The sequence below is a fragment of the Salmo salar genome, chromosome ssa26, assembly GCF_905237065.1.
Source record: "Salmo salar chromosome ssa26, Ssal_v3.1, whole genome shotgun sequence".
NCBI classification, from domain to species: domain Eukaryota; kingdom Metazoa; phylum Chordata; class Actinopteri; order Salmoniformes; family Salmonidae; genus Salmo; species Salmo salar.
This window is the reverse complement of record NC_059467.1, coordinates 51061861-51086179: the sequence shown is the minus strand read 5'-3', so window position 1 is coordinate 51086179 and position 24319 is coordinate 51061861. Positions and strand designations below refer to the sequence as shown.

Here is a 24319-nt window from a genome sequence, read left to right as displayed (position 1 = left end):
ATTGGGGCCTGGGGATGGGATTGGGGCCTGGGACTGGGGCCTAGGGATGGGACTGGGACTGGGGCCTGGGACTGGGGATGGGACCCAGCAGATTGTGACCCCCAACAGATAAAGCAGCCAAACTGCAAGTCTAAGTACTCTTCAAATGCTGGATTTGTTTCATTTTGATTTTGTGACGAGACTTTTAAACACACAGACCTGAAACAGCCAATGCAGACACACTCTTCAACTGAGGCCTGTGATTGGTGATACTGTTAATCAGGGTGATTTTGGAGAACTGAGATAATGGCACTGACTTAGATGGGGAGATTGACTCATTGATTGGATTCGGATTGGATTAGGCCTCACAATCAATTGAATAAACTGTGAAAGGAGGTGATCTTGAGAACATTTTGAACTACAGCCAGTGTTCCCGCAAGGCCCTTAAATATTCCAAACACAAATACCTGGCAACGCAGACAAACTCTTCAGCTTCTGAAACCTCTGGTTGATGGAACGATCCATCAGTCTTACCTGGCTGGCACTGACTTATGAGTGATGACATTTTGATTGAATAAATGTGAAAGGAGGTGAGCCTGAAACATTACGGAACTACCACCAGTATTTCTGCGAGGCTTTTATTAAAATGATATATTTTTAGGTTAGAGATAACAGAACAAAACATTTATAATAATTGTAGCTAGTGGGAAAAGTGGAGAAGGTTTTGAAGGATCTACTTGACGTTTCCCTTTGTTGAAGATAGAACTCTGAACTGAACTCTCTGAAAGTACAAATGAATTTAATTTTAAACTTGTCAACTCTCCAGTGATTAGTACTTTAAGTGGAGGTCTCAAATGGCACCCTATTCACTATTTAGAGCACTACTTTTGATATAAGTCTTGTCAAAAGTAGTGCACGCATATAGGGAAGAGTGTGCCATTTTGAACACGGACTACAATGGAGTGCTGCTCGCCTGTAATTTAATCAATGTGTTTGTGCATTTGCATGAAATATTATACATTTATGACTCTGTGGAATAGTTTTATCGTCAGTATAGATGTTTCATGTTTGTAAGGTCCTCTGTGGCTCATTTTGTAAGGTCCTCTGTGGCTCAGTTGGTAGAGCATGGTGTTCGCAACGACCAGGGTTGCGGGTTCGATTCCCACAGGGGGCCAGTACATAAAAATATAAAAAAGAAAGTATGAAATGTATGCATTCACTACTGTAAGTCGCTCTGGATAAGAGCGTCTGCTAAATGACTAAAATGTAAAAAAAAAAAAAAAATGTAAAAATGTACGATTTTACCGCTGTTGTCAAGGCGTGTGCGTACTGGTAGCGAAGTCAGGGGCAGGAGAGCAGAGATTTGTGAACAGGTGCACACTTTATTGAGGCAAAACGCGCAAAACAGTCACAAGAATTATGTTTAACAATAAACATCTTCGTGAAAAATAACACGGGGAAAAAAACAAGCCAGTCTGGCGCGTCAACAAATAAACACGTAAATAAATACACACAAACAATCTTTCACAAAGACATGATGGGGATCAGAGGAATAAATACATGAAATACATGAAAACCAGGTGTGCAGGGAACAAGACAAAACAAATGGATACATGAAAAATGGAGCGACGATGGCTAGAAAGCCGTTGACGTCGATCGCCGAACGCCGCCCGGACAAGGAGAGGAGCCGACTTCGGCGGAAGTCGTGACAGCTGTGTATAAGTACTTTTCTACATTCCCAACATGTCTTATATTCATCAGGTATGGTCACCACTGGTCCTGTATTGGTAAAACAAAATGGAGGACAACATGTCTTATATTCATCAGGTATGGTCACCACTGGTCCTGTATTGGTAAAACAAAATGGAGGACAACATGTCTTGTATTCATCAGGTATGGTCACCACTGGTCCTGTATTGGTAAAACAAAATGGTGGACAACATGTCTTATATTCATCAGGTCACCACTGGTCCTGTATTGGTAAAACAAAATGGAGGACAGCATGTCTTATATTCATCAGGTATGGTCACCACTGGTCCTGTATTGGTAAAACAAAATAGAGGACAACATGTCTTATATTCATCAGGTATGGTCACCACTGGTCCTGTATTGGTAAAACAAAATGGAGGACAGCATGTCTTATATTCATCAGGTATGGTCACCACTGGTCCTGTATTGGTAAAACAAAATGGAGGACAACATGTCTTATATTCATCAGGTATGGTCACCACTGGTCCTGTATTGGTAAAACAAAATGGAGGACAACATGTCTTATATTCATCAGGTCACCACTGGTCCTGTATTGGTAAAACAAAATGGAGGACAACATGTCTTATATTCATCAGGTATGGTCACCACTGGTCCTGTATTGGTAAAACAAAATGGAGGACAACATGTCTTATATTCATCAGGTCACCACTGGTCCTGTATTGGTAAAACAAAATGGAGGACAACATGTCTTATTCATCAGGTATGGTCACCACTGGTCCTGTATTGGTAAAACAAAATGGAGGACAACATGTCTTATATTCATCAGGTATGGTCACCACTGGTCCTGTATTGGTAAAACAAAATGGAGGACAGCATGTCTTATATTCATCAGGTATGGTCACCACTGGTCCTGTATTGGTAAAACAAAATGGAGGACAACATGTCTTATATTCATCAGGTATGATCACCACTGGTCCTGTATTGGTAAAACAAAATGGAGGACAACATGTCTTATATTCATCAGGTATGGTCACCACTGGTCCTGTATTGGTAAAACAAAATGGAGGACAACATGTCTTATATTCATCAGGTATGGTCACCACTGGTCCTGTATTGGTAAAACAAAATGGAGGACAACATGTCTTATTCATCAGGTATGGTCACCACTGGTCCTGTATTGGTAAAACAAAATGGAGGACAACATGTCTTATATTCATCAGGTATGATCACCACTGGTCCTGTATTGGTAAAACAAAATGGAGGACAACATGTCTTATATTCATCAGGTATGGTCACCACTGGTCCTGTATTGGTAAAACAAAATGGAGGACAACATGTCTTATATTCATCAGGTATGGTCACCACTGGTCCTGTATTGGTAAAACAAAATGGAGGACAACATGTCTTATATTCATCAGGTATGGTCACCACTGGTCCTGTATTGGTAAAACAAAATGGAGGACAACATGTCTTATTCATCAGGTATAATCACCACTGGTCATGTATTGGTAAAACAAAATGGAGGACAACATGTCTTATATTCATCAGGTATAATCACCACTGGTCCTGTATTGGTAAAACAAAATGGAGGACAACATGTCTTATTCATCAGGTATAATCACCACTGGTCATGTATTGGTAACGCAAAATGGAGGACAAAAAGCAACAGAGAAATGTAAAGATGAGCACCTCCATGCTTGCGTTACAAATTGCACCCAATTCGCTATATAGTGCACTACTTTAGACCGGGGCCCATAGGGCTGTGTATAGAGAATAGGATGCTATTTGTTGGCCACAGCACATGTCTTCATTCCCCAATGTGAATGGTCTAAAACCCTACAGGAGGGTAGCCCTCCAGGAACAGGGTTGGAGAGCCATTGAAAATGAGTCTGTTTACATCATTGCCACCTCTGTGGGTAGCTTGTAGCAAGCGCATTGTCTGCTGCTGTGGTCTGTTGGAATGAGTTGCCGTCAGTGTTACTGTTCTGAGTTCACTGTTTATGTATTTCATGTTTATAGAAGATGTTCATGCAGAATAATTATCCTGCTCTGTTTATTAAAACCCTGCGACACTGCACTCCCACTACGTCACAAATGGCACCCTATTCCCTATATAGTGTACTACTATAGACCAGAGCCCTATTCCCTATATAGTGGTACTACTATAGACCAGAGCCCTATTCCCCATATAGTGGTACTACTATAGACCAGAGCCCTATTCCCTATATAGTACACTACTTTAGACCAGAGCCCTATTCCCTATATAGTGGTACTACTATAGACTAGAGCCCTATTCCCTATATAGAGCACTACTTTAGACCAGAGCCCTATTCCCTATTTAGTGCCCTACTTTAGACCAGGGCTCTATTCCCTATATAGTGCACTACTTTAGACCAGGGCCCTATTCCCTATATAGTGCACTACTTTTGACAAGGGCCCTATTCCCTATATAGTGCACTACTTTTGACAAGGGCCCTATTCCCTATATAGTGCACTACTTTTGACAAGGGCCTGTCACAGGTGAAGGTTTTCAGAAGACTGAGGTAGGTTTTCCTCTATCTTTTTACCAGGGCATTGCTCCTTTTCATATTTATTTTGATCCTGACAAACTCCCCAGTCCCTGCCGGTGACAAGCATACCCATAACATGATGCTGCCACTACAATACTTGAAAATACACAGGGTTTTTCTCAATTCGATGTTTTCCATAAGCAGTATTTTTCCAAGATAAGGTGGTACTGCGACCATAACAGGTAACCCAGTAGTTCTATTTATCTGCAGCTGTGGTCTTCCCATGTTATTTTTAGTTTAGTCCCAGGGCCACTATTCACAAAGCGTCTCAGAGTAAGAATGCTGATCTAGGATCAGGTCCGCCACTCATATTCATTATAAAACACAACTCCTAGTTCAGTAGTTCTTCCTTTGTGAATTCAGACCCATATCTCAGTTACTAGAGGGTAGGGGGACATGTCAAACCAGTCCTTCCTTTGTGAATTCAGACCCATATCTCAGTTACTAGAGGGTAGGGGGACATGTCAAACCAGTCCTTCCTTTGTGAATTCAGACCCATATCTCAGTTACTAGAGGGTAGGGGGACATGCCAAACCAGTCCTTCCTTTGTGAATTCAGACCCATATCTCAGTTACTAGAGGGTAGGGGGACATGTCAAACCAGTCCTTCCTTTGTGAATTCAGACCCATATCTCAGTTACTAGAGGGTAGGGGGACATGCCAAACCAGTCCTTCCTTTGTGAATTCAGACCCATATCTCAGTTACTAGAGGGTAGGGGGACATGTCAAACCAGTCCTTCCTTTGTGAATTCAGACCCATATCTCAGTTACTAGAGGGTAGGGGGACATGCCAAACCAGTCCTTCCTTTGTGAATTCAGACCCATATCTCAGTTACTAGAGGGTAGGGGGACATGCCAAACCAGTCCTTCCTTTGTGAATTCAGGCCCATATCTCAGTTACTAGAGGGTAGGGGGACATGCCAAACCAGTCCTTCCTTTGTGAATTCAGACCCATATCTCAGTTACTAGAGGGTAGGGGGACATGTCAAACCAGTCCTTCCTTTGTGAATTCAGACCCATATCTCAGTTACTAGAGGGTAGGGGGACATGCCAAACCAGTCCTTCCTTTGTGAATTCAGACCCATATCTCAGTTACTAGAGGGTAGGGGGACATGCCAAACCAGTCCTTCCTTTGTGAATTCAGACCCATATCTCAGTTACTAGAGGGTAGGGGGACATGCCAAACCAGTCCTTCCTTTGTAAATTCAGACCCATATCTCAGTTACTAGAGGGTAGGGGGACATGCCAAACCAGTCCTTCCTTTGTGAATAGACCCATATCTCAGTTACTAGAGGGTAGGGGGACATGCCAAACCAGTCCTTCCTTTGTGAATTCAGACCCATATCTCAGTTACTAGAGGGTAGGGGGACATGCCAAACCAGTCCTTCCTTTGTGAATTCAGACCCATATCTCAGTTACTAGAGGGTAGGGGGACATGTCAAACCTTAAGGTATGGAACGTCGTTTGGGTCGTTGCGTGTCAAAAAGATACACGTCAAATAATAATATTTGACGCGTCAAATAAACTTTTAATTTGACACGTAAAATAACACAATTCTACTATAAATGTTTTTGCACGTGCAAGCCAAGTGCCACCAAACGAGCAGGATAAATGTTTTTGTTGCAAATATCTTTGATACAGATGTTATTATCAACTTCTGTGGTAGCTAGCTAGCTTTAGCTTGGTAGCTAGCTTAAGCTTGGTAGCTAGCTTTAGCTTGGTAGCTAGCTTTAGCTTGGTAGCTAGCTTAAGCTTGACACCTAGCTTTAGCTTGACACCTAGCTAGCACCACTGCAACAAGCCTGAAAACAATGACCAGTAGAAACTGCAGTCATTTCAATATTCTTAGCAATGATTTAGGAATCATTGTGAGTAAGTATTCGCTAGGTAGCCACTTGTTGTTCGCCTATTGAAATTGAACTTCAGTTCATGAAAAGATTGCCAGCTACTTAACCCTGTTTCCCAAAGCTAAAGTTATAAGCTTGTGTTGTCATGTGTTGCTGCTTTGCTATGTTGTTGTCTTAGGTCTCTCTTTATCTAGTGTTGTGTTGTCTCTCTTGTTGTGATGTGTGTTTTGTCCTATATTTATTTATTTATATATAAACTCAGCAAAAAAAAGAAACATCCCTTTTTCAGGACCCTTGTCTTTCAAAGATAATTTATAAAAATTCAAGTAACTTCACAGAGCTTCATTGTAAAGGTTTTAAACACTGTTTCCCATGCTTGTCCAATGAACCATAAACAATTAATGAACATGCACCTGTGGAACGGTCGTTAAGACACTAACAGCTTACAGACAGTAGGCAATTAAGGTCACAGTTATGAAAACTTAGGACACTAAAGAGGCCTTTCTACTGACTCTGAAAAACACCAAAAGAAAGATGCCCAGGGTCCCTGCTCATCTGCGTGAACATGCCTTAGGCATGCTGCAAGGAGGCATGAGGACTGCAGATGTGGCCAGGGCAATAAATTGCAATGTCCGTACTGTGAGACACCTAAGACAGCGCTACAGGGAGACAGGACGGACAGCTGATCGTCCTTGCAGTGGCAGACCACGTGTAACAACACCTGCACAGGATCGGTACATCCGAACATCACACCTGCGGGACAGGTACAGGATGGCAACAACAACTGCCCGAGTTACACCTGGAACGCAGAAATCCCTCCATCAGTGCTCAATAGGCTGAGAGAGGCTGGACTGAGGGCATGTAGGCCTGTTGTAAGGCAGGTCCTCACCAGACATCACCGGTAACAACGTCACCTATGGGCACAAACCCACCGTCGCTGGACCAGACAAGACTGGTAAAAAGTGCTCTTCACTGACGAGTCGCGGTGTTGTCTCACCAGGGGTGATGGTCGGATTCGCGTTTATTGTCGAAGGAACGAGTGTTACACTGAGGCCTGTACTCTGGAGCGGGTTCGATTTGGAGGTGGAGGGTACGTCATGGTCTGCAGCGGTGTGTCACAGCATCATCGGACTGAGCTTGTTGTCATTGCAGGCAATCTCAACGCTGTGCGTTACAGGGAAGACATCCTCCTCCCTCATGTGGTACACTTCCTGCAGGCTCATCCTGACATGACCCTCCAGCATGACAATGCCACCAGCCATACTGATCTTTCTGTGCGTGATTTCCTACAAGACAGGAATGTCAGTGTTCTGCCATGGCCAGCGAAGAGCCCGGATCTCAATCTCATTGACCTGTTGGATCGGAGGGTGAGGGCTAGGGCCATTCCCCCCCAGAAATGTCCAGGAACTTGCAGGTGCCTTGGTGGAAGAGTGGGGTAACATCTCACAGAAAGAACTGGCAAATCTGGTGCAGTCCATGAGGAGGAGATGCACTGCAGTATTTAATGCAGCTGGTGGCCACACCAGATACTGACTGTTACTTTTGATTTTGACCCCCCCCCCCCCTTTGTTCAGGGACACATTATTCAATTTCTGTTAGTCACATGCCTGTGGATCTTGTTCAGTTTATGTCTCAGTTGTTGAATCTTGTTATGTTCATACAAATATTTACACATGTTAAGTTTGCTGAAAATAAACGCAGTTGACAGTGAGAGGACGTTATATAAATATATGTTTTTTTTTAATCTCAGCCCCCGTCCCCGCAGGAGGCCTTTTGGTAGGCCGTCATTGTAAATAAGAATTTGTTCTTAACTGACTTACCTAGTTAAAAAAAGGTTAAATAAATAAGCAGCCACCTAGCTTCTTCTGGCTTGACAGGACCGGGTTATGTGTTGTGAAGCTAGCCACAATGTTGGAATTTGCTGTTCTCCTTCAAAAATAAAAGTCCCTCTTTGAAAGTGACACAGAAGGTTACAATTGGTGGAATCATGCCATGGACTAGATAATCTTGAACAAGGTTGGATTGGGGATCAATGAAATGGGGTATCAGTCTACTCAGTACTCAAGTATTTTTTCCCCAAAGTCCTCCTCAGAGTTCTCAGACTCCAAAACATCAAAGTTGCATTGTTTTCCCTCTGGAATAGTGTTCAATACACATAGTTGGTTGACTGGTACCATAAATGTAGCTCAATTCACAGTGGATTCAGAGTCCCGCAATAAGAGCTACGATGCTAATGTTCTCTGGGTGTCACTGAGTAGACTGATACCCCATGTCATTGATCCACAATCCATAGGTAAGGCTATACAGTTAAATACAACTCTCCTTCCGTGGCCCCCAACTGCTCTTAAATGCAAGTAAAACTAAATGCATGCTCTTCAACTGATCGCTGCCTGCACCTGCCCGCCCGTCCAGCATCACTACTCTGGACGGCTCTGACTTAGAATATGTGGACAACTACAAATACCTAGGTGTCTGGTTAGACTGTAAAATCTCCTTCCAGACTCACATTAAGCATCTCCAATCCAAAATTAAACCTAGAATCGGCTTCCTATTTCACAACAAAACATCCTTCACTCATGCTGCCAAACATACCCTCGTAAAACTGACCATCCTACTGATCCTTGACTTCGGCGATGTCATTTACATAATAGCCTCCAACACTCTACTCAGCAAATTGGATGTAGTCTATCACAGTGCCATCCAGCGCTGGCTGGCCCTCGCTTCATATTCGTCGCCAAACCCACTGGCTACAGGTTATCTACAAGTCTTTGCTAGGTAAAGCCCCGTCTTATCTCAGCTCACTGATCACCATAGCAGCACCCACCTGTAGCACGCGCTCCAGCAGGTATATCTCACTGGTCATCCCCAAAGCCTATTCCTCATTTGGTTGCCTTTCCTTCCAGTTCTCTGCTGCCAATGACTGGAACGAATTGCAAAAATCACTGAAGCTGGAGACTCATATCTCCCTCACTAACTTTGAGCACCAGCTGTCAGAGCAGCTCACAGATCACTGCACCTGTACATAGCCCATCTGTAAACAGCCCATCCAACTACCTCATCCCCATATTGTTATTTATTTATTTATTTTGCTCCTTTGCACCCCAGTATTTCTACTTGCACATTCATCTTCTGCACATCTATCACTCCAGTGTTTAATTGCTAAATTGCAATTAATTCACCACTACGGCCTGTTTATTGCCTTAACTCCCTAATCTTACCTCATTTGCACACACTGTATATAGATCTTTTCTATTGTGTTATTGACTGTACATTTGTAACTCTGTTGTTTGTGTCGCACTGCTTTGCTTTATCTTGGCCAGGCAGCAGTTGTAAATGAGAACTTGTTCTCAACTGGCCTACCTGGTTAAATAAAGGTGAATAAAAAAAATACATCCAGTGTGATTTCAACAGGTTTTTGTCAAATTAACAATTGATTGTCTTTTGTTGATTTTATATAACAACAATTCTAACCTCGTTTTAGCATGATCTATTCAATTATGGCTTAATTCCACTATTTGTATTCGTTTGCATCACCGTCAATTACATACTTTTATTTTGAAGGCCGGGCTAATCCTTATTGTGGCTAGCTTCACATAGATGGGTCCGACCACCATTAATCTAATAAGAACTGTCTTATAAATTAGGGGTCATTTTAGATGATGACACCCGGCTAGATAGTTAGCTAGCCTACTACAGCCACTGAAACAGATGATGTCGTTTCGCTATTTTTTTTAGGGGAAGGCCATTGTTTGCATCCCCTCAGCTAGCTTGTGTAACGGGCGTCGTATGAAGTGGACGAAGGCGCAGCGGGTTGAGTGCTCATTTTAACTTTTATTTGAACACTGAAAAAACAAAACATGAAAACGAACGAACGAACGCACAGTATTGACCAAACTACAATAACAAATAACCCCTTTACTGGTCAGAACGTGACAGCTTGCTATTTTTTATGACCAGCACTGTCCAGAGCTTGGGGAAGGGCAGGTGCGCATGACAAAACTTTACCATTATCGTAGCATACGTATCGATGAATCGTTGTGACACGTGAACTACGAGTGATAGTGTAATCAATGTGTAATAACTACTAAACAATTAATATACGTGTTCAATTATTATGTGACGTAAGCAGTCATATTTAGGGCCTGATTGGTCAACAAGCTTTATTTGACATGTCACATAGTGTTGTTTGACGTGTATCTGTTTTGACACGCAAAGACCCAAATTAGGTAGTTAGTTGTCACTTCCAGAATGTGTTCAGTGTGACCGGTTTATAGCAGTGGCCTAAGGTCTAAGGAACTGCATCTCAGTGCAAGAGGCGTCACTACAGTCTCTGGTTCAAATCCAAGCTGCATCACATCCGGCCGTGATTGGGAGTCCCACAGGGCGGCGCACCATTGGTCCAGCGTCGTCCGGGTTTGGCCGGGGTAGGGCGTCATTGTAAATAAGAATTTGTTCTTAACTGACTTGCCTAGTTAAATAAATGTTAAATAATTGTAATAAAAAGAAGAAGAATACATTATACAATGATAGATGATTCCATGGCATTGTAAACATAGAGTAACTGTCATGGCAACCAGTAGCAGTACCGAGCCAGAGGCCTAGATTTGGTTCTGGTTGCTGAGATTACAATGACCCCATTATTTTTACCTGTCCTGTTTTGATATTGTTAAGGGGGTGAGAAACGTTTGATCTAAGAGACAGAGGTGCATGTCATACAGACACATAGTGTCAGGCCTCACAACTAAACAAACACTACACACTCACTTCTTCTCAATCTAAGCAAGGGAGAATAAAAGGACAAGATGAATCAGATAGAGGACCAACAAGGAGATTTTCAATGAAAGGTTTTTCTTTATTTATAGAAACCAAAGCAATCTTTGAACTAAAGACTCAAGAGGTTCAGAGGCCGGGACGCGTGGCGCAGACAAAGGCAGACTTGTATGAGCAGACTGCATCGTTCCACAGCTTGTCGTTCAGGTAGTTAGTCTGAACGCAGTTCTCTGTTCTACTTCCACTGGGTTCACCTGAAGACCAGATCGTGTAGACCACCTTGGAGCCATCCGACCACATCCATCTCTCTTCCTTGTGGAGGTCACTCAGCCCGATCCAGGTATAGCTCTCAGCAGGGTCGAAGCTTTTGATCAGGTTTTTCACAAAGCTGAATTCCCCTTTGTTGTTCACAGAGGCCAGGTTGGCTCCCAGGCTCACGCAGTAGGACTCTGCATCGGCCCAGTCCAGCTGAGAGGCGACGTACCTGAAGCAGCGATTGTTGTAGTTTGACCAGCCCTGGGGACAGTCGGTATACCGAGGCTCTGAGAGCTCCCCCTCCTGGTCAGACACGGGAGTGCAATGTAGAGCACCAACAGCCAGGCTGAGAAGACAGAGGAAGCAGAGGGGAACAGACATGGTGAAAAGGTTTCTGTTCTGGGTGAAGAGTCACTGAAGTAGACAGGAGAATGACTCTAGGATCCTGGGTTCTGGTCTGCAGCTCTGCTCCTGTGTTCTGGGCTAGCTAGGTAGGAAGCTATCTGGGCCCCAGTGGCTCCTTTTATCTCATGTTGAGAGGGTGGGGAGAAGTTGGCAGAGAGGCCATTGGTAGATCATTCTGTTAATTTCTCATTGATAAGTGTTTTAGTCAATTCGATGTTTTCCATAAGCAGTATTTTTCCAAGATAAGGTGGTACTGCGACCATGACACGTAACCCAGTAGTTCTATTTATCTGCAGCTGTGGTCTTCCCATGTTATTTTTACTTTAGTCCCAGGGCCACTATTCACAAAGCGTCTCAGAGTAAGAATGCTGATCTAGGATCAGGTCCGCCACTCATATTCATTATAAAACACAACTCCTAGTTCAGTAGTTCTTCCTTTGTGAATTCAGACCCATATCTCAGTTACTAGAGGGTAGGGGGACATGTCAAACCAGTCCTTCCTTTGTGAATTCAGACCCATATCTCAGTTACTAGAGAGTAGGGGGACATGTCAAACCAGTCCTTCCTTTGTGAATTCAGACCCATATCTCAGTTACTAGAGGGTAGGGGGACATGCCAAACCAGTCCTTCCTTTGTGAATTCAGACCCATATCTCAGTTACTAGAGGGTAGGGGGACATGCCAAACCAGTCCTTCCTTTGTGAATTCAGACCCATATCTCAGTTACTAGAGGGTAGGGGGACATGCCAAACCAGTCCTTCCTTTGTGAATTCAGACCCATATCTCAGTTACTAGAGGGTAGGGGGACATGCCAAACCAGTCCTTCCTTTGTGAATACAGACCCATATCTCAGTTACTAGAGGGTAGGGGGACATGCCAAACCAGTCCTTCCTTTGTGAATTCAGACCCATATCTCAGTTACTAGAGGGTAGGGGGACATGCCAAACCAGTCCTTCCTTTGTGAATTCAGACCCATATCTCAGTTACTAGAGGGTAGGGGGACATGCCAAACCAGTCCTTCCTTTGTGAATTCAGACCCATATCTCAGTTACTAGAGGGTAGGGGGACATGCCAAACCAGTCCTTCCTTTGTGAATTCAGACTCATATCTCAGTTACTAGAGGGTAGGGGGACATGTCAAACCAGTCCTTCCTTTGTGAATTCAGACCCATATCTCAGTTACTAGAGGGTAGGGGGACATGCCAAACCAGTCCTTCCTTTGTGAATTCAGACCCATATCTCAGTTACTAGAGGGTAGGGGGACATGCCAAACCAGTCCTTCCTTTGTGAATTCAGACCCATATCTCAGTTACTAGAGGGTAGGGGGACATGTCAAACCAGTCCTTCCTTTGTGAATTCAGACCCATATCTCAGTTACTAGAGGGTAGGGGGACATGCCAAACCAGTCCTTCCTTTGTGAATTCAGACCCATATCTCAGTTACTAGAGGGTAGGGGGACATGTCAAACCAGTCCTTCCTTTGTGAATACAGACCCATATCTCAGTTACTAGAGAGTAGGGGGACATGTCAAACCAGTCCTTCCTTTGTGAATTCAGGCCCATATCACAATTACTAATGGATACTGATAAACAGCTTCTATACACACCATCCTATATAACTACTGTCTATACACACCATCCTATATAACTACTGTCTATACACACCATCCTATATAACTACTGTCTATACACACCATCCTATATAACTACTGTCTATACACACCATCCTATATAACTACTGTCTATACACACCATCCTATATAACTACTGTCTATACACACCATCCTATATAGCTTTCGCTGCCTCTATCTCCTCTTGCGGACGGCGATACTCCCCAGGCCTTGTCCAGGGTCCTGCCCCATCCAGGATTTCCTCCCAGGTCCAGTCCTCCTGATCACGCTGCTTGGTCCTTTGGTGGTGGGATCTTCTGTAACGGTTGTCCAAATGAGGGGACCAAGGTGCAGCGTGGTATGTGTTCATCTTGCTATTTATTTGAACTCTGAGCACTTAAACAAAATAATAAACAATGGAACACGACCATCACGTCTTGCAGGCTTCACACAGCAGTACAAAAATAATATCCCACAACTCAAGGAGGGAAAAAGGGCTGCCTAAGTATGGTTCCCAATCAGAGACAACGATATACAGCTGCCTCTGATTGGAAACCATACCTGGCCAAAACATAGAAATATAAACCATAGAATGCCCACCCCACACCCTGACCTAACACCATAGAGAAATAAACCGTCTCTCTCAGGTCAGGGCATGACAGATTAGATATACTGTATGTCTACACGACCAATAGCATGTGATTAGGTAAACTGTATGTCTACACGACCAATAGCATGTGATTAGGTATACTGTATGTCTACACGACCAATAGCATGTGATTAGGTATACTGTATGTCTACACGACCAATAACATGTGATTAGGTATACTGTATGTCTACACGACCAATAGCATGTGATTAGGTAAACTGTATGTCTACACGACCAATAACATGTGATTAGGTATACTGTATGTCTACACGACCATAGCATGTGATTAGATATACTGTATGTCTACACGACCAATAGCATGTGATTAGGTATACTGTATGTCTACACGATCAATAACATGTGATTAGGTATTGTCTCGGATGTCTGATGAATGGGACCAAAGCACAGCGTGTGTATCGTTCCACATTTTATTTATTTATTTAAACTGTGAAACTATGCAAGACATACAAATAAACAAACAACAAACCGTGGCGAAGAGGTGCAACATACACTTACTCTAAATAATCTCCCACAAAATCTAGTGGGAAAAACAACAACTTAAATATGATCCCCAATTAGAGACAACAATGATAATTGGAGATCATCCCCCCCAAAAAACATAGAAAAACAGAAACTAGAACCACACATAGAAATACATAAACTAGACAAAATCTCCAACATAGAAAAAATAAACTAGAACCAACATAGACATAAATAAACTAGACAAAACCCCCTGTCACGCCCTGGCCTACTCTACCATAGAAAAAGAATAGCTTTCTATGGTCAGGACGTGACAGGTATATGAGTACAGAACCAATAGCATGTGATTAGATACATGTCTACACGATCAATAACATGTGATTAGGTATACTGTATGTCTACACGACCAATAGCATGTGATTAGATATACTGTATGTCTACACGACCAATAGCATATGATTAGATATATTGTATGTCTACACGACCAATAACATATGATTAGATACACTGTATGTCTACACGACCAATAGCATATGATTAGACATACTGTATGTCTACACGACCAATAGCATATGATTAGATATACTGTATGTCTACACGACCAATAGCATATGATTAGATATACTGTATGTCTACACGACCAATAGCATGTGATTAGATACATGTGTACACGACCAATAGCATATGATTAGATATATTGTATGTGTACACGACCAATAGCATGTGATTAGATACATGTGTACACGACCAATATAGCATATGATTAGATATATTGTATGTCTACACAACCAATAGCATGTGATTAGATACACTGTATGTGTACACGACCAATAGCATATGATTAGATATACTGTATGGGTACACGACCAATAACGTGATTAGATACATGTCTACACGACCAATAGCATGTGATTAGATATACTGTATGTCTACACGACCAATAGCATATGATTAGATATACTGTATGTCTACACGACCAATAGCATGTGATTAGATATACTGTATGTCTACACGACCAATAGCATATGATTAGATATACTGTATGTGTACACGACCAATAACATATGATTAGATATACTGTATGTCTACACGACCAATAGCATGTGATTAGATATACTGTATGTCTACACGACCAATAGCATATGATTAGATATACTGTATGTCTACACAACCAATAGCATGTGATTAGATACATGTCTACACGACCAATAGCATGTGATTAGATATACTGTATGTCTACACGACCAATAGCATGTGATTAGATACATGTCTACACGACCAATAACATGATTAGATATACTGTATGTGTACACGACCAATAACATGATTAGATATACTGTATGTCTACACGACCAATAACGTGATTAGATTAGATTTATAGGTGGAAACACTGTTACGGGAGTCTGCTGTCAAACCAGATACTTTTCTAACGTTACGTACTGGATCACAAAAGAATTTAACTTGTTACATTACCATGTAGTTTACCAATAAAATGGTCTGACTGTGAAGAGGACATACTCGGTGTTCATATCCCAAAAATAAAGAAATTATTACACTACAATACATTTTAATAGAAAGTTATGCAAAAAAAATAGATCAAATCTTGCTGGATGGTGTTCAGAGATCAAATTCAAATGTATTTATAAAGCCCTTCTTACATCAGCTGATATCTCAAAGTGCTGTACAGAAACCCAGCCTAAAACCCCAAACAGCAAGCAATGCAGGTGTAGAAGCACGGTGGCTATGAAAAACTCCCTAGAAAGGCCAAAACCTAGGAAGAAACCTAGAGAGGAACCAGGCTATGAGAGATAGACGGGAGGTGTTGAGCAGAGCTGAAGGGTGGCACTTAACACAACAAGATAACTAATTTAAAATATACTGTGTCCGTTAAAATGTATATAGAGTAGGTTCAGAACATTTGTGAAACAGCACAGTTACAAATATATGGCAAAATAAAACTGGATGGTCTTCACAGATAGATGGGAAGAGCTGAACAATGGGATTAAAAAACAAAACAAAAGATAACTATTTGTAAAATAGACTGTGTCTCTAAAATATATATAGTATGTATAAGCTGGAAATAGAAGCCAAAGGGTTGTTGTCCATTAGTTTACACCAATTAGGGGAGGGGTGGTAGGGTTAGGGGAAAATAATAAATAATATAATATATATACTGCTCAAAAAAATAAAGGGAACACTTAAACAACACATCCTAGATCTGAATGAATGAAATAATCTTATTAAATACTTTTTTCTTTACATAGTTGAATGTGCTGACAACAAAATCACACAAAAATAATCAATGGAAATCCAATTTATCAACCCATGGAGGTCTGGATTTGGAGTCACACTCAAAATTAAAGTGGAAAACCACACTACAGGCTGATCCAACTTTGATGTAATGTCCTTAAAACAAGTCAAAAACAAGGCTCAGTAGTGTGTGTGGCCTCCATGTGCCTGTATGACCTCCCTACAACGCCTGGGCATGCTCCTGATGAGGTGGCGGATGGTCTCCTGAGGGATCTCCTCCCATACCTGGACTAAAGCATCCGCCAACTCCTGGACAGTCTGTGGTGCAACGTGGCGTTGGTGGATGGCGCGAGACATGATGTCCCAGATGTGCTCAATTGGATTCAGGTCTGGGGAACGGGCGGGCCAGTCCATAGCATCAATGCCTTCCTCTTGCAGAAACTGCTGACACACTCCAGCCACATGAGGTCTAGCATTGTCTTGCATTAGGAGGAACCCAGGGCCAACCGCACCAGCATATGGTCTCACAAGGGGTCTGAGGATCTCATCTCGGTACCTAATGGCAGTCAGGCTACCTCTGGCGAGCACATGGAGGGCTGTGCGGCCCCCAAAGAAATGCCACCCCACACCATGACTGACCCACCGCCAAACCGGTCATGCTGGAGGATGTTGCAGGCAGCAGAACGTTCTCCACGGGCGTCTCCAGACTCTGTCACGTCTGTCACGTGCTCAGTGTAAACCTGCTTTCATCTGTGAAGAGCACAGGGCGCCAGTGGCGAATTTGCCAATCTTGGTGTTCTCTGGCAAATGCCAAACGTCCTGCACGGTGTTGGGCTGTAAGCACAACCCCCACCTGTGGACGTCGGGCCCTCATACCACCTTCATGGAGTCTGTTTCTGACCGTTTGAGCAGACACATGCACATTTGTGGCCTGCTGGAGGTCATTTTGCAGGGCTCTGGCAGTGCTCCTCCTGCTCCTCCTTGCACAAAGGCGGAGGTAGCGGTCCTGCTGCTGGGTTGTTGCCCTCCTACGGCCTCCTCCACATCTCCTGATGTACTGGCCTGTCTCCTGGTAGCGCCTCCATGCTCTGGACACTACACTGACAGACACAGCAAACCTTCTTGCCACAGCTCGCATTGATGTGCCATCCTGGATGAGCTGCACTACCTGAGCCACTTGTGTGGGTTGTAGACTCCGTCTCATGCTACCACTAGAGTGAAAGCACCGCCAGCATTCAAAAGTGACCAAAACATCAGCCAGGAAGCATAGGAACTGAGAAGTGGTCTGTGGTCCCCACCTGCAGAACCACTCCTTTATTGGGGGTGTCTTGCTAATTGCTTATAATTTCCACCTGTTGTCTATTCCATTTGCACAACAGCATGTGAAATTTATTGTCAGTGTTGCTTCCTAAGTGGACAGTTTGATTTCACAGAAGTGTGATTGACTTGGAGTTACATTGTGTTGTTTAAGTGTTCCCTTTATTTTTTTGAGCAGTGTATATATACATATATATATATGGGGATTGGAAATTATGCAGATAATTACATTGATGGAAGCTACAATCTATCTGCAATACTAAAGCTGATCTACCCCGAAAAATAAAATGATTACGTATGTGACTATCTGAAAAGTATAAGGGTCACTTGTAATGTAGGTAACAGGTAGTCTAGTGGTTAGAGCGTTGGGCCATTAACCAGCAGGTAGCCTGGTGGTTAGAGCGTTGGGCCATTAACCAGCAGGTAGCCTAGTGGTTAGAGCGTTGGGTCAGTAACCAGCAGGTAGCCTGGTGGTTAGAGTGTTGGGCCAGTAACCAGCAGGTAGCCTAGTGGTTAGAGCGTTGGGTCAGTAACCAGCAGGTAGCCTAGTGGTTAGAGTGTTGGACTAGTAACCAGCAGGTAGCCTAGTGGTTAGAGCGTTGGGCCATTAACCAGCAGGTAGCCTAGTGGTTAGAGCGTTGGGTCAGTAACCAGCAGGTAGCCTGGTGGTTAGAGCGTTGGGCCATTAACCAGCAGGTAGCCTAGTGGTTAGAGCGTTGGGCCAGAAACCAGCAGGTAGCCTAGTGGTTAGAGTGTTGGGCCAGTAACCAGCAGGTAGCCTAGTGGTTAGAGCGTTGGGTCAGTAACCAGCAGGTAGCCTAGTGGTTAGAGTGTTGGGCCAGTAACCAGCAGGTAGCCTAGTGGTTAGAGTGTTGGACCAGCAACCAGCAGGTAGCCTAGTGGTTAGAGCGTTGGGTCAGTAACCAGCAGGTAGCCTAGTGGTTAGAGTGTTGGGCCAGTAACCAGCAGGTAGCCTAGTGGTTAGAGCGTTGGGCCAGTAACCAGCAGGTAGCCTAGTGGTTAGAGCGTTGGGTCAGTAACCAGCAGGTAGCCTAGTGGTTAGAGCGTTGGGCCAGTAACCAGCAGGTAGCCTAGTGGTTAGAGCGTTGGGCCAGTAACCAGCAGGTAGTCTAGTGGTTAGAGCGTTGGGCCAGTAACCAGCAGGTAGTCTAGTGGTTAGAGTGTTGGGCCAGTACCCAGCAGGTAGCCTAGTGGTTAGAGCGTTGGGCCAGTAACCAGCAGGTAGCCTAGTGGTTAGAGCGTTGGGCCAGTAACCAACAGGTAACCTAGTGGTTAGAGCGCTGGGCCAGTAACCAGCAGGTAACCTAGTGGTTAGAGCGTTGGGTCAGTAACCAGCAGGTAGCCTAGTGGTTAGAGCGTTGGGCCAGTAACCAGCAGGTAGCCTAGTGGTTAGAGCGCTGGGCCAGTAACCAGCAGGTAGCCTAGTGGTTAGAGCACTGGGCCAGTAACCAGCAGGTAGCCTAGTGGTTAGAGCGTTGGGCCAGTAACCAGCAGGTAGCCTAGTGGTTAGAGCGTTGGGCCAGTAACCAGCAGGTAGCCTAGTGGTTAGAGCGTTGGGCCAGTAACCAGCAGGTAGCCTAGTGGTTAGAGTGTTGGGTCAGTAACCAGCAGGTAGCCTAGTGGTTAGAGCGTTGGGCCAGTAACCAGCAGGTAGCCTAGTGGTTAGAGCGTTGGGCCAGTAACCAGCAGGTAGTCTAGTGGTTAGAGCGTTGGGCCAGTAACCAGCAGGTAGTCTAGTGGTTAGAGTGTTGGGCCAGTACCCAGCAGGTAGCCTAGTGGTTAGAGCGTTGGGCCAGTAACCAGCAGGTAGCCTAGTGGTTAGAGCGTTGGGCCAGTAACCAACAGGTAACCTAGTGGTTAGAGCGCTGGGCCAGTAACCAGCAGGTAACCTAGTGGTTAGAGCGTTGGGTCAGTAACCAGCAGGTAGCCTAGTGGTTAGAGCGTTGGGCCAGTAACCAGCAGGTAGCCTAGTGGTTAGAGCGCTGGGCCAGTAACCAGCAGGTAGCCTAGTGGTTAGAGCGTTGGGCCAGTAACCAGCAGGTAGCCTAGTGGTTAGAGCGTTGGGCCAGTAACCAGCAGGTAGCCTAGTGGTTAGAGCGTTGGGCCAGTAACCAGCAGGTAGCCTAGTGGTTAGAGTGTTGGGCCAGCAACTGAAAGGTTGTTGGATCAAATCCCCTGAGCTGACAAGGTAAAAATCTGTCGTTCTGCCCCCTGAACAAGGCAGTTAACCCACTGTTCCCCGGTAGGCCGTCATTGTAAATAAGAATTTGTTCTGACTTGCCTAGTTAAATAAAGGTTAAAAAAATCTATACATGTTTGAAGGTGTAATGTACAGTGTCTATTTTGTATACAGCAGTACTGTGCGTCTAAGACAATTTTCCCCCTTGTGATATTGGCGTCTCATCCTATTGGATCCTATCTTACCCAAACAGACAACGTCATTAGCTCAGTTTCTTTCCTGATAGTAGCACTCTGCTGCTCTGGTTTCCAACATGACCTGTGTTGCTGTGATGCCTGGTTCCCAGCACTTAGAGGCATCTAATTCTCCTCCGGTCCTCCTTAGTGATGTTAACGAGCCACTTGAGACCCTGGAGCTTTCTAACAGCAGCTGCTTTCCAAATGGCACCCCTATTCCCTTTATAGTGCACTAGTGTTGTCCATGCTCTGGTGAAACGTAGTGCACTATATAGGGTGGCATTTGGGAGCAAGCCAGCTGGATAGCTCTAACAGCCTGCTGGGAGATGCTGCCGCTCTAACAGGTCTAACAGGGTGAACCCACAGCCAGGCTCTGGTCAGCCAGCTGGATAGCTCTAACAGGTTTAACAGGGTGAACCCACAGCCAGGCTCTGGTCAGCCAGCTGGATAGCTCTAACAGGTCTAACAGGCTGAACCCACAGCCAGGCTCTGGTCAGCCAGCTGGATAGCTCTAACAGGTCTAACAGGGTGAACCCACAGCCAGGCTCTGGTCAGCCAGCTGGATAGCTCTAACAGGTCTAACAGGGTGAACCCACAGCCAGGCCCTGGTCAGCCAGCTGGATAGCTCTAACAGATCTAACAGGGTGAACCCACAGCCAAGCTCTGGTCAGCCAGCTGGATAGCTCTAACAGGTCTAACAGGATGAACCCACAGCCAAGCTCTGGTCAGCCAGCTGGATAGCTCTAACAGATCTAACAGGGTGAACCCACAGCCAGGCTCTGGTCAGCCAGCTGGATAGCTCTAACAGGTTTAACAGGCTGAACCCACAGCCAGGCTCTGGTCAGCCAGCTGGATAGCTCTAACAGGTCTAACAGGGTGAACCCACAGCCAGGCTCTGGTCAGCCAGCTGGATAGCTCTAACAGGTCTAACAGGGTGAACCCACAGCCAGGCTCTGGTCAGCCAGCTGGATAGCTCTAACAGGTCTAACAGGGTGAACCCACAGCCAGGCCCTGGTCAGCCAGCTGGATAGCTCTAACAGATCTAACAGGATGAACCCACAGCCAAGCTCTGGTCAGCCAGCTGGATAGCTCTAACAGGTCTAACAGGGTGAACCCACAGCCAAGCTCTGGTCAGCCAGCTGGATAGCTCTAACAGGTCTAACAGGGTGAACCCACAGCCAGGCTCTGGTCAGCCAGCTGGATAGCTCTAACAGGTCTAACAGGGTGAACCCACAGCCAGGCTCTGGTCAGCCAGCTGGATAGCTCTAACAGGTCTAACAGGGTGAACCCACAGCCAGGCTCTGGTCAGCCAGCTGGATAGCTCTAACAGGTCTAACAGGGTGAACCCACAGCCAGGCTCTGGTCAGCCAGCTGGATAGCTCTAACAGGTCTAACAGGGTGAACCCACAGCCAGGCTCTGGTCAGCCAGCTGGATAGCTCTAACAGGTCTAACAGGGTGAACCCACAGCCAGGCTCTGGTCAGCCAGCTGGATCGCTCTAACAGGTCTAACAGGGTGAACCCACAGCCAGGCTCTGGTCAGCCAGCTGGATAGCTCTAACAGGTCTAACAGGGTGAACCCACAGCCAGGCTCTGGTCAGCCAGCTGGATAGCTCTAACAGGTCTAACAGGGTGAACCCACAGCCAGGCTCTGGTCAGCCAGCTGGATAGCTCTAACAGGTCTAACAGGGTGAACCCACAGCCAGGCTCTGGTCAGCCAGCTGGATAGCTCTAACAGGTCTAACAGGGTGAACCCACAGCCAAGCTCTGGTCAGCCAGCTGGATAGCTCTAACAGGTCTAACAGGGTGAACCCACAGCCAGGCTCTGGTCAGCCAGCTGGATAGCTCTAATAGCCTGCTGGCAGATGCTGCCGCTCTAACAGGTCTAACAGGGTGAACCCACAGCCAGGCTCTGGTCAGCCAGCTGGATAGCTCTAACAGGTCTAACAGGGTGAACCCACAGCCAGGCTCTGGTCAGCCAGCTGGATAGCTCTAACAGGTCTAACAGGGTGAACCCACAGCCAGGCTCTGGTCAGCCAGCTGGATAGCTCTAACAGGTCTAACAGGGTGAACCCACAGCCAGGCTCTGGTCAGCCAGCTGGATAGCTCTAATAGCCTGCTGGCAGATGCTGCCGCTCTAGCAGGTCTAACAGAATGAACCTACGGCCTTTGTTTGTTTGTTTGTTTGTTTGTTTGTTTGTTTGTGTCTTTCCTAGATCCTTAAACGCTGCCTTCCTCCCTTCAGAGATGCTGGTGGTGCGTCTGACATGGCACCCTATTCCCTACGTAGTGCACTTCTTTTGAACAGCACCTTATGGGCCTTGGTCAAAAAGTAGTGCACTACATTATATAGGGAATAGGGTGCCGTTTGTGACACAGCCTGGGTCCTAATGATTGACTGATGCTGGGTTATGATGGCCAGCCTGGGTCTATACAGATGGTCCTAATGACTGACTGATGCTGGGTTATGATGGTCAGCCTGGGTCTATACAGATGGTCCTAATGACTGACTGATGCTGGGTTATGATGGTCAGCCTGGGTCTGTACAGATGGTCCTAATGACTGACTGATGCTGGGTTATGATGGCCAGCCTGGGTCTATACAGATGGTCCTAATGACTGACTGATGCTGGGTTATGATGGTCAGCCTGGGTCTATACATATATATATAATGACTGACTATACAGATGGTCCTAATGACTGACAGAACACGATAGCTAAGGCTTCAGCATCCAAGCTGTCCACTCACAGGACACTATAGCTAAGGCTTCAGCCATCATGCTGTCCACTCACAGGACACTATAGCTAAGGCTTCAGCCACCAAGCTGTCCACTCACAGAACACCATAGCTAAGGCTTCAGCCGCCAAGCTGTCCACTCACAGGACACCATAGCTAAGGCTTCAGCCACCATGCTGTCCACTCACAGGACACTATAGCTAACGCTTCAGCCACCAAGCTGTCCACTCACAGGACACTATAGCTAAGGCTTCAGCCACCATGCTGTCCACTCACAGGACAATATAGCTAAGGCTTCAGCCACCATGCTGTCCCCTCACAAAACAATATAGCTAACACTTCAGCTACCAAGCTGTCCACTCACAGAACACTATAGCTAAGGCTTCAGCCACCAAGCTGTCCACTCACAGAACACCATAGCTAAGGCTTCAGCCGCCAAGCTGTCCACTCACAGAACACTATAGCTAACGCTTCAGCCACCAAGCTGTCCACTCACAGAACACTATAGCTAAGGCTTCAGCCACCAAGCTGTCCACTCACAGAACACCATAGCTAAACATTTTGGGTAAATGGCTCGAGGTTTTCTTGTTAAAGACAGGTTTTTACTTTGCGTGACCTTTCTTTGTCTGCGCCATCTGGGATTGTTACTTTGTCTGCATCCTTTAGAGAGGGATCAGCAGTTAACCTAAACCACCATTCTTCCTGCTCTAAACTCTCACCCTGATTATTGTGTTGTGTGAAGTATTGATTACAATATGTCTAGATGGTATCAATGCCTTAGGAACAGACCCTGTTGGTAATGGATCTTGTTGATAAAGATCAGAATTGATATTTTCCGCTTTAGCCGCCTAGCGCCCAGCACCTGCGCCCAGCGCCTATTGCCCAGCGCCCAGCGCCTATTGCCTAGCGCCCAGCGCCTATTGCCCAGCGCCTATTGCCCAGCGCCTATTGCCCAGCGCCTAGCGCCCAGCGCCTATTGCCCAGCGCCTATTGCCCAGCGCCCAGCGCCTATTGCCCAGCGCCTAGCGCCCAGCGCCTATTGCCCAGCGCCTATTGCCCAGCGCCTATTGCCCAGCGCCTATTGCCCAGCGCCTAGCGCCCAGCGCCTATTGCCCAGCGCCTATTGCCCAGCGCCTATTGCCCAGCGCCCAGCGCCTATTGCCCAGCGCCTATTGCCCAGCGCCTATTGCCCAGTGCCCAGCGCCCAGCGCCTAGCGCCTATTGCCCAGCGCCCAGTGCCCAGCGCCTATTGCCCAGCGCCCAGCGCCTATTGCCCAGCGCCTATTGCCCAGCGCCCAGCGCCCAGCGCCT

General features: G+C 45.5%; 1 protein-coding gene across 1 annotated transcript; it reads right to left on the bottom strand.

Annotated features, from left to right (window-relative positions):
* Positions 1 to 10936: 10936 nt before the first annotated feature.
* Positions 10937 to 11626, bottom strand: LOC106588017 (galactose-specific lectin nattectin). The gene has a single exon (XM_014176681.2). The coding sequence runs from the start codon at positions 11509 to 11511 to the stop codon at positions 11005 to 11007; it is 507 nt and encodes a 168-aa protein (XP_014032156.1). The 5' UTR covers positions 11512 to 11626; the 3' UTR covers positions 10937 to 11004.
* Positions 11627 to 24319: the final 12693 nt, after the last annotated feature.

Coding starts and splice junctions, on each gene's coding strand:
- LOC106588017 (XM_014176681.2), bottom strand. CDS start 11,511: ATGTCTGTTCCCCTCTGCTTCCTCTGTCTTCTCAGCCTGGCTGTTGGT.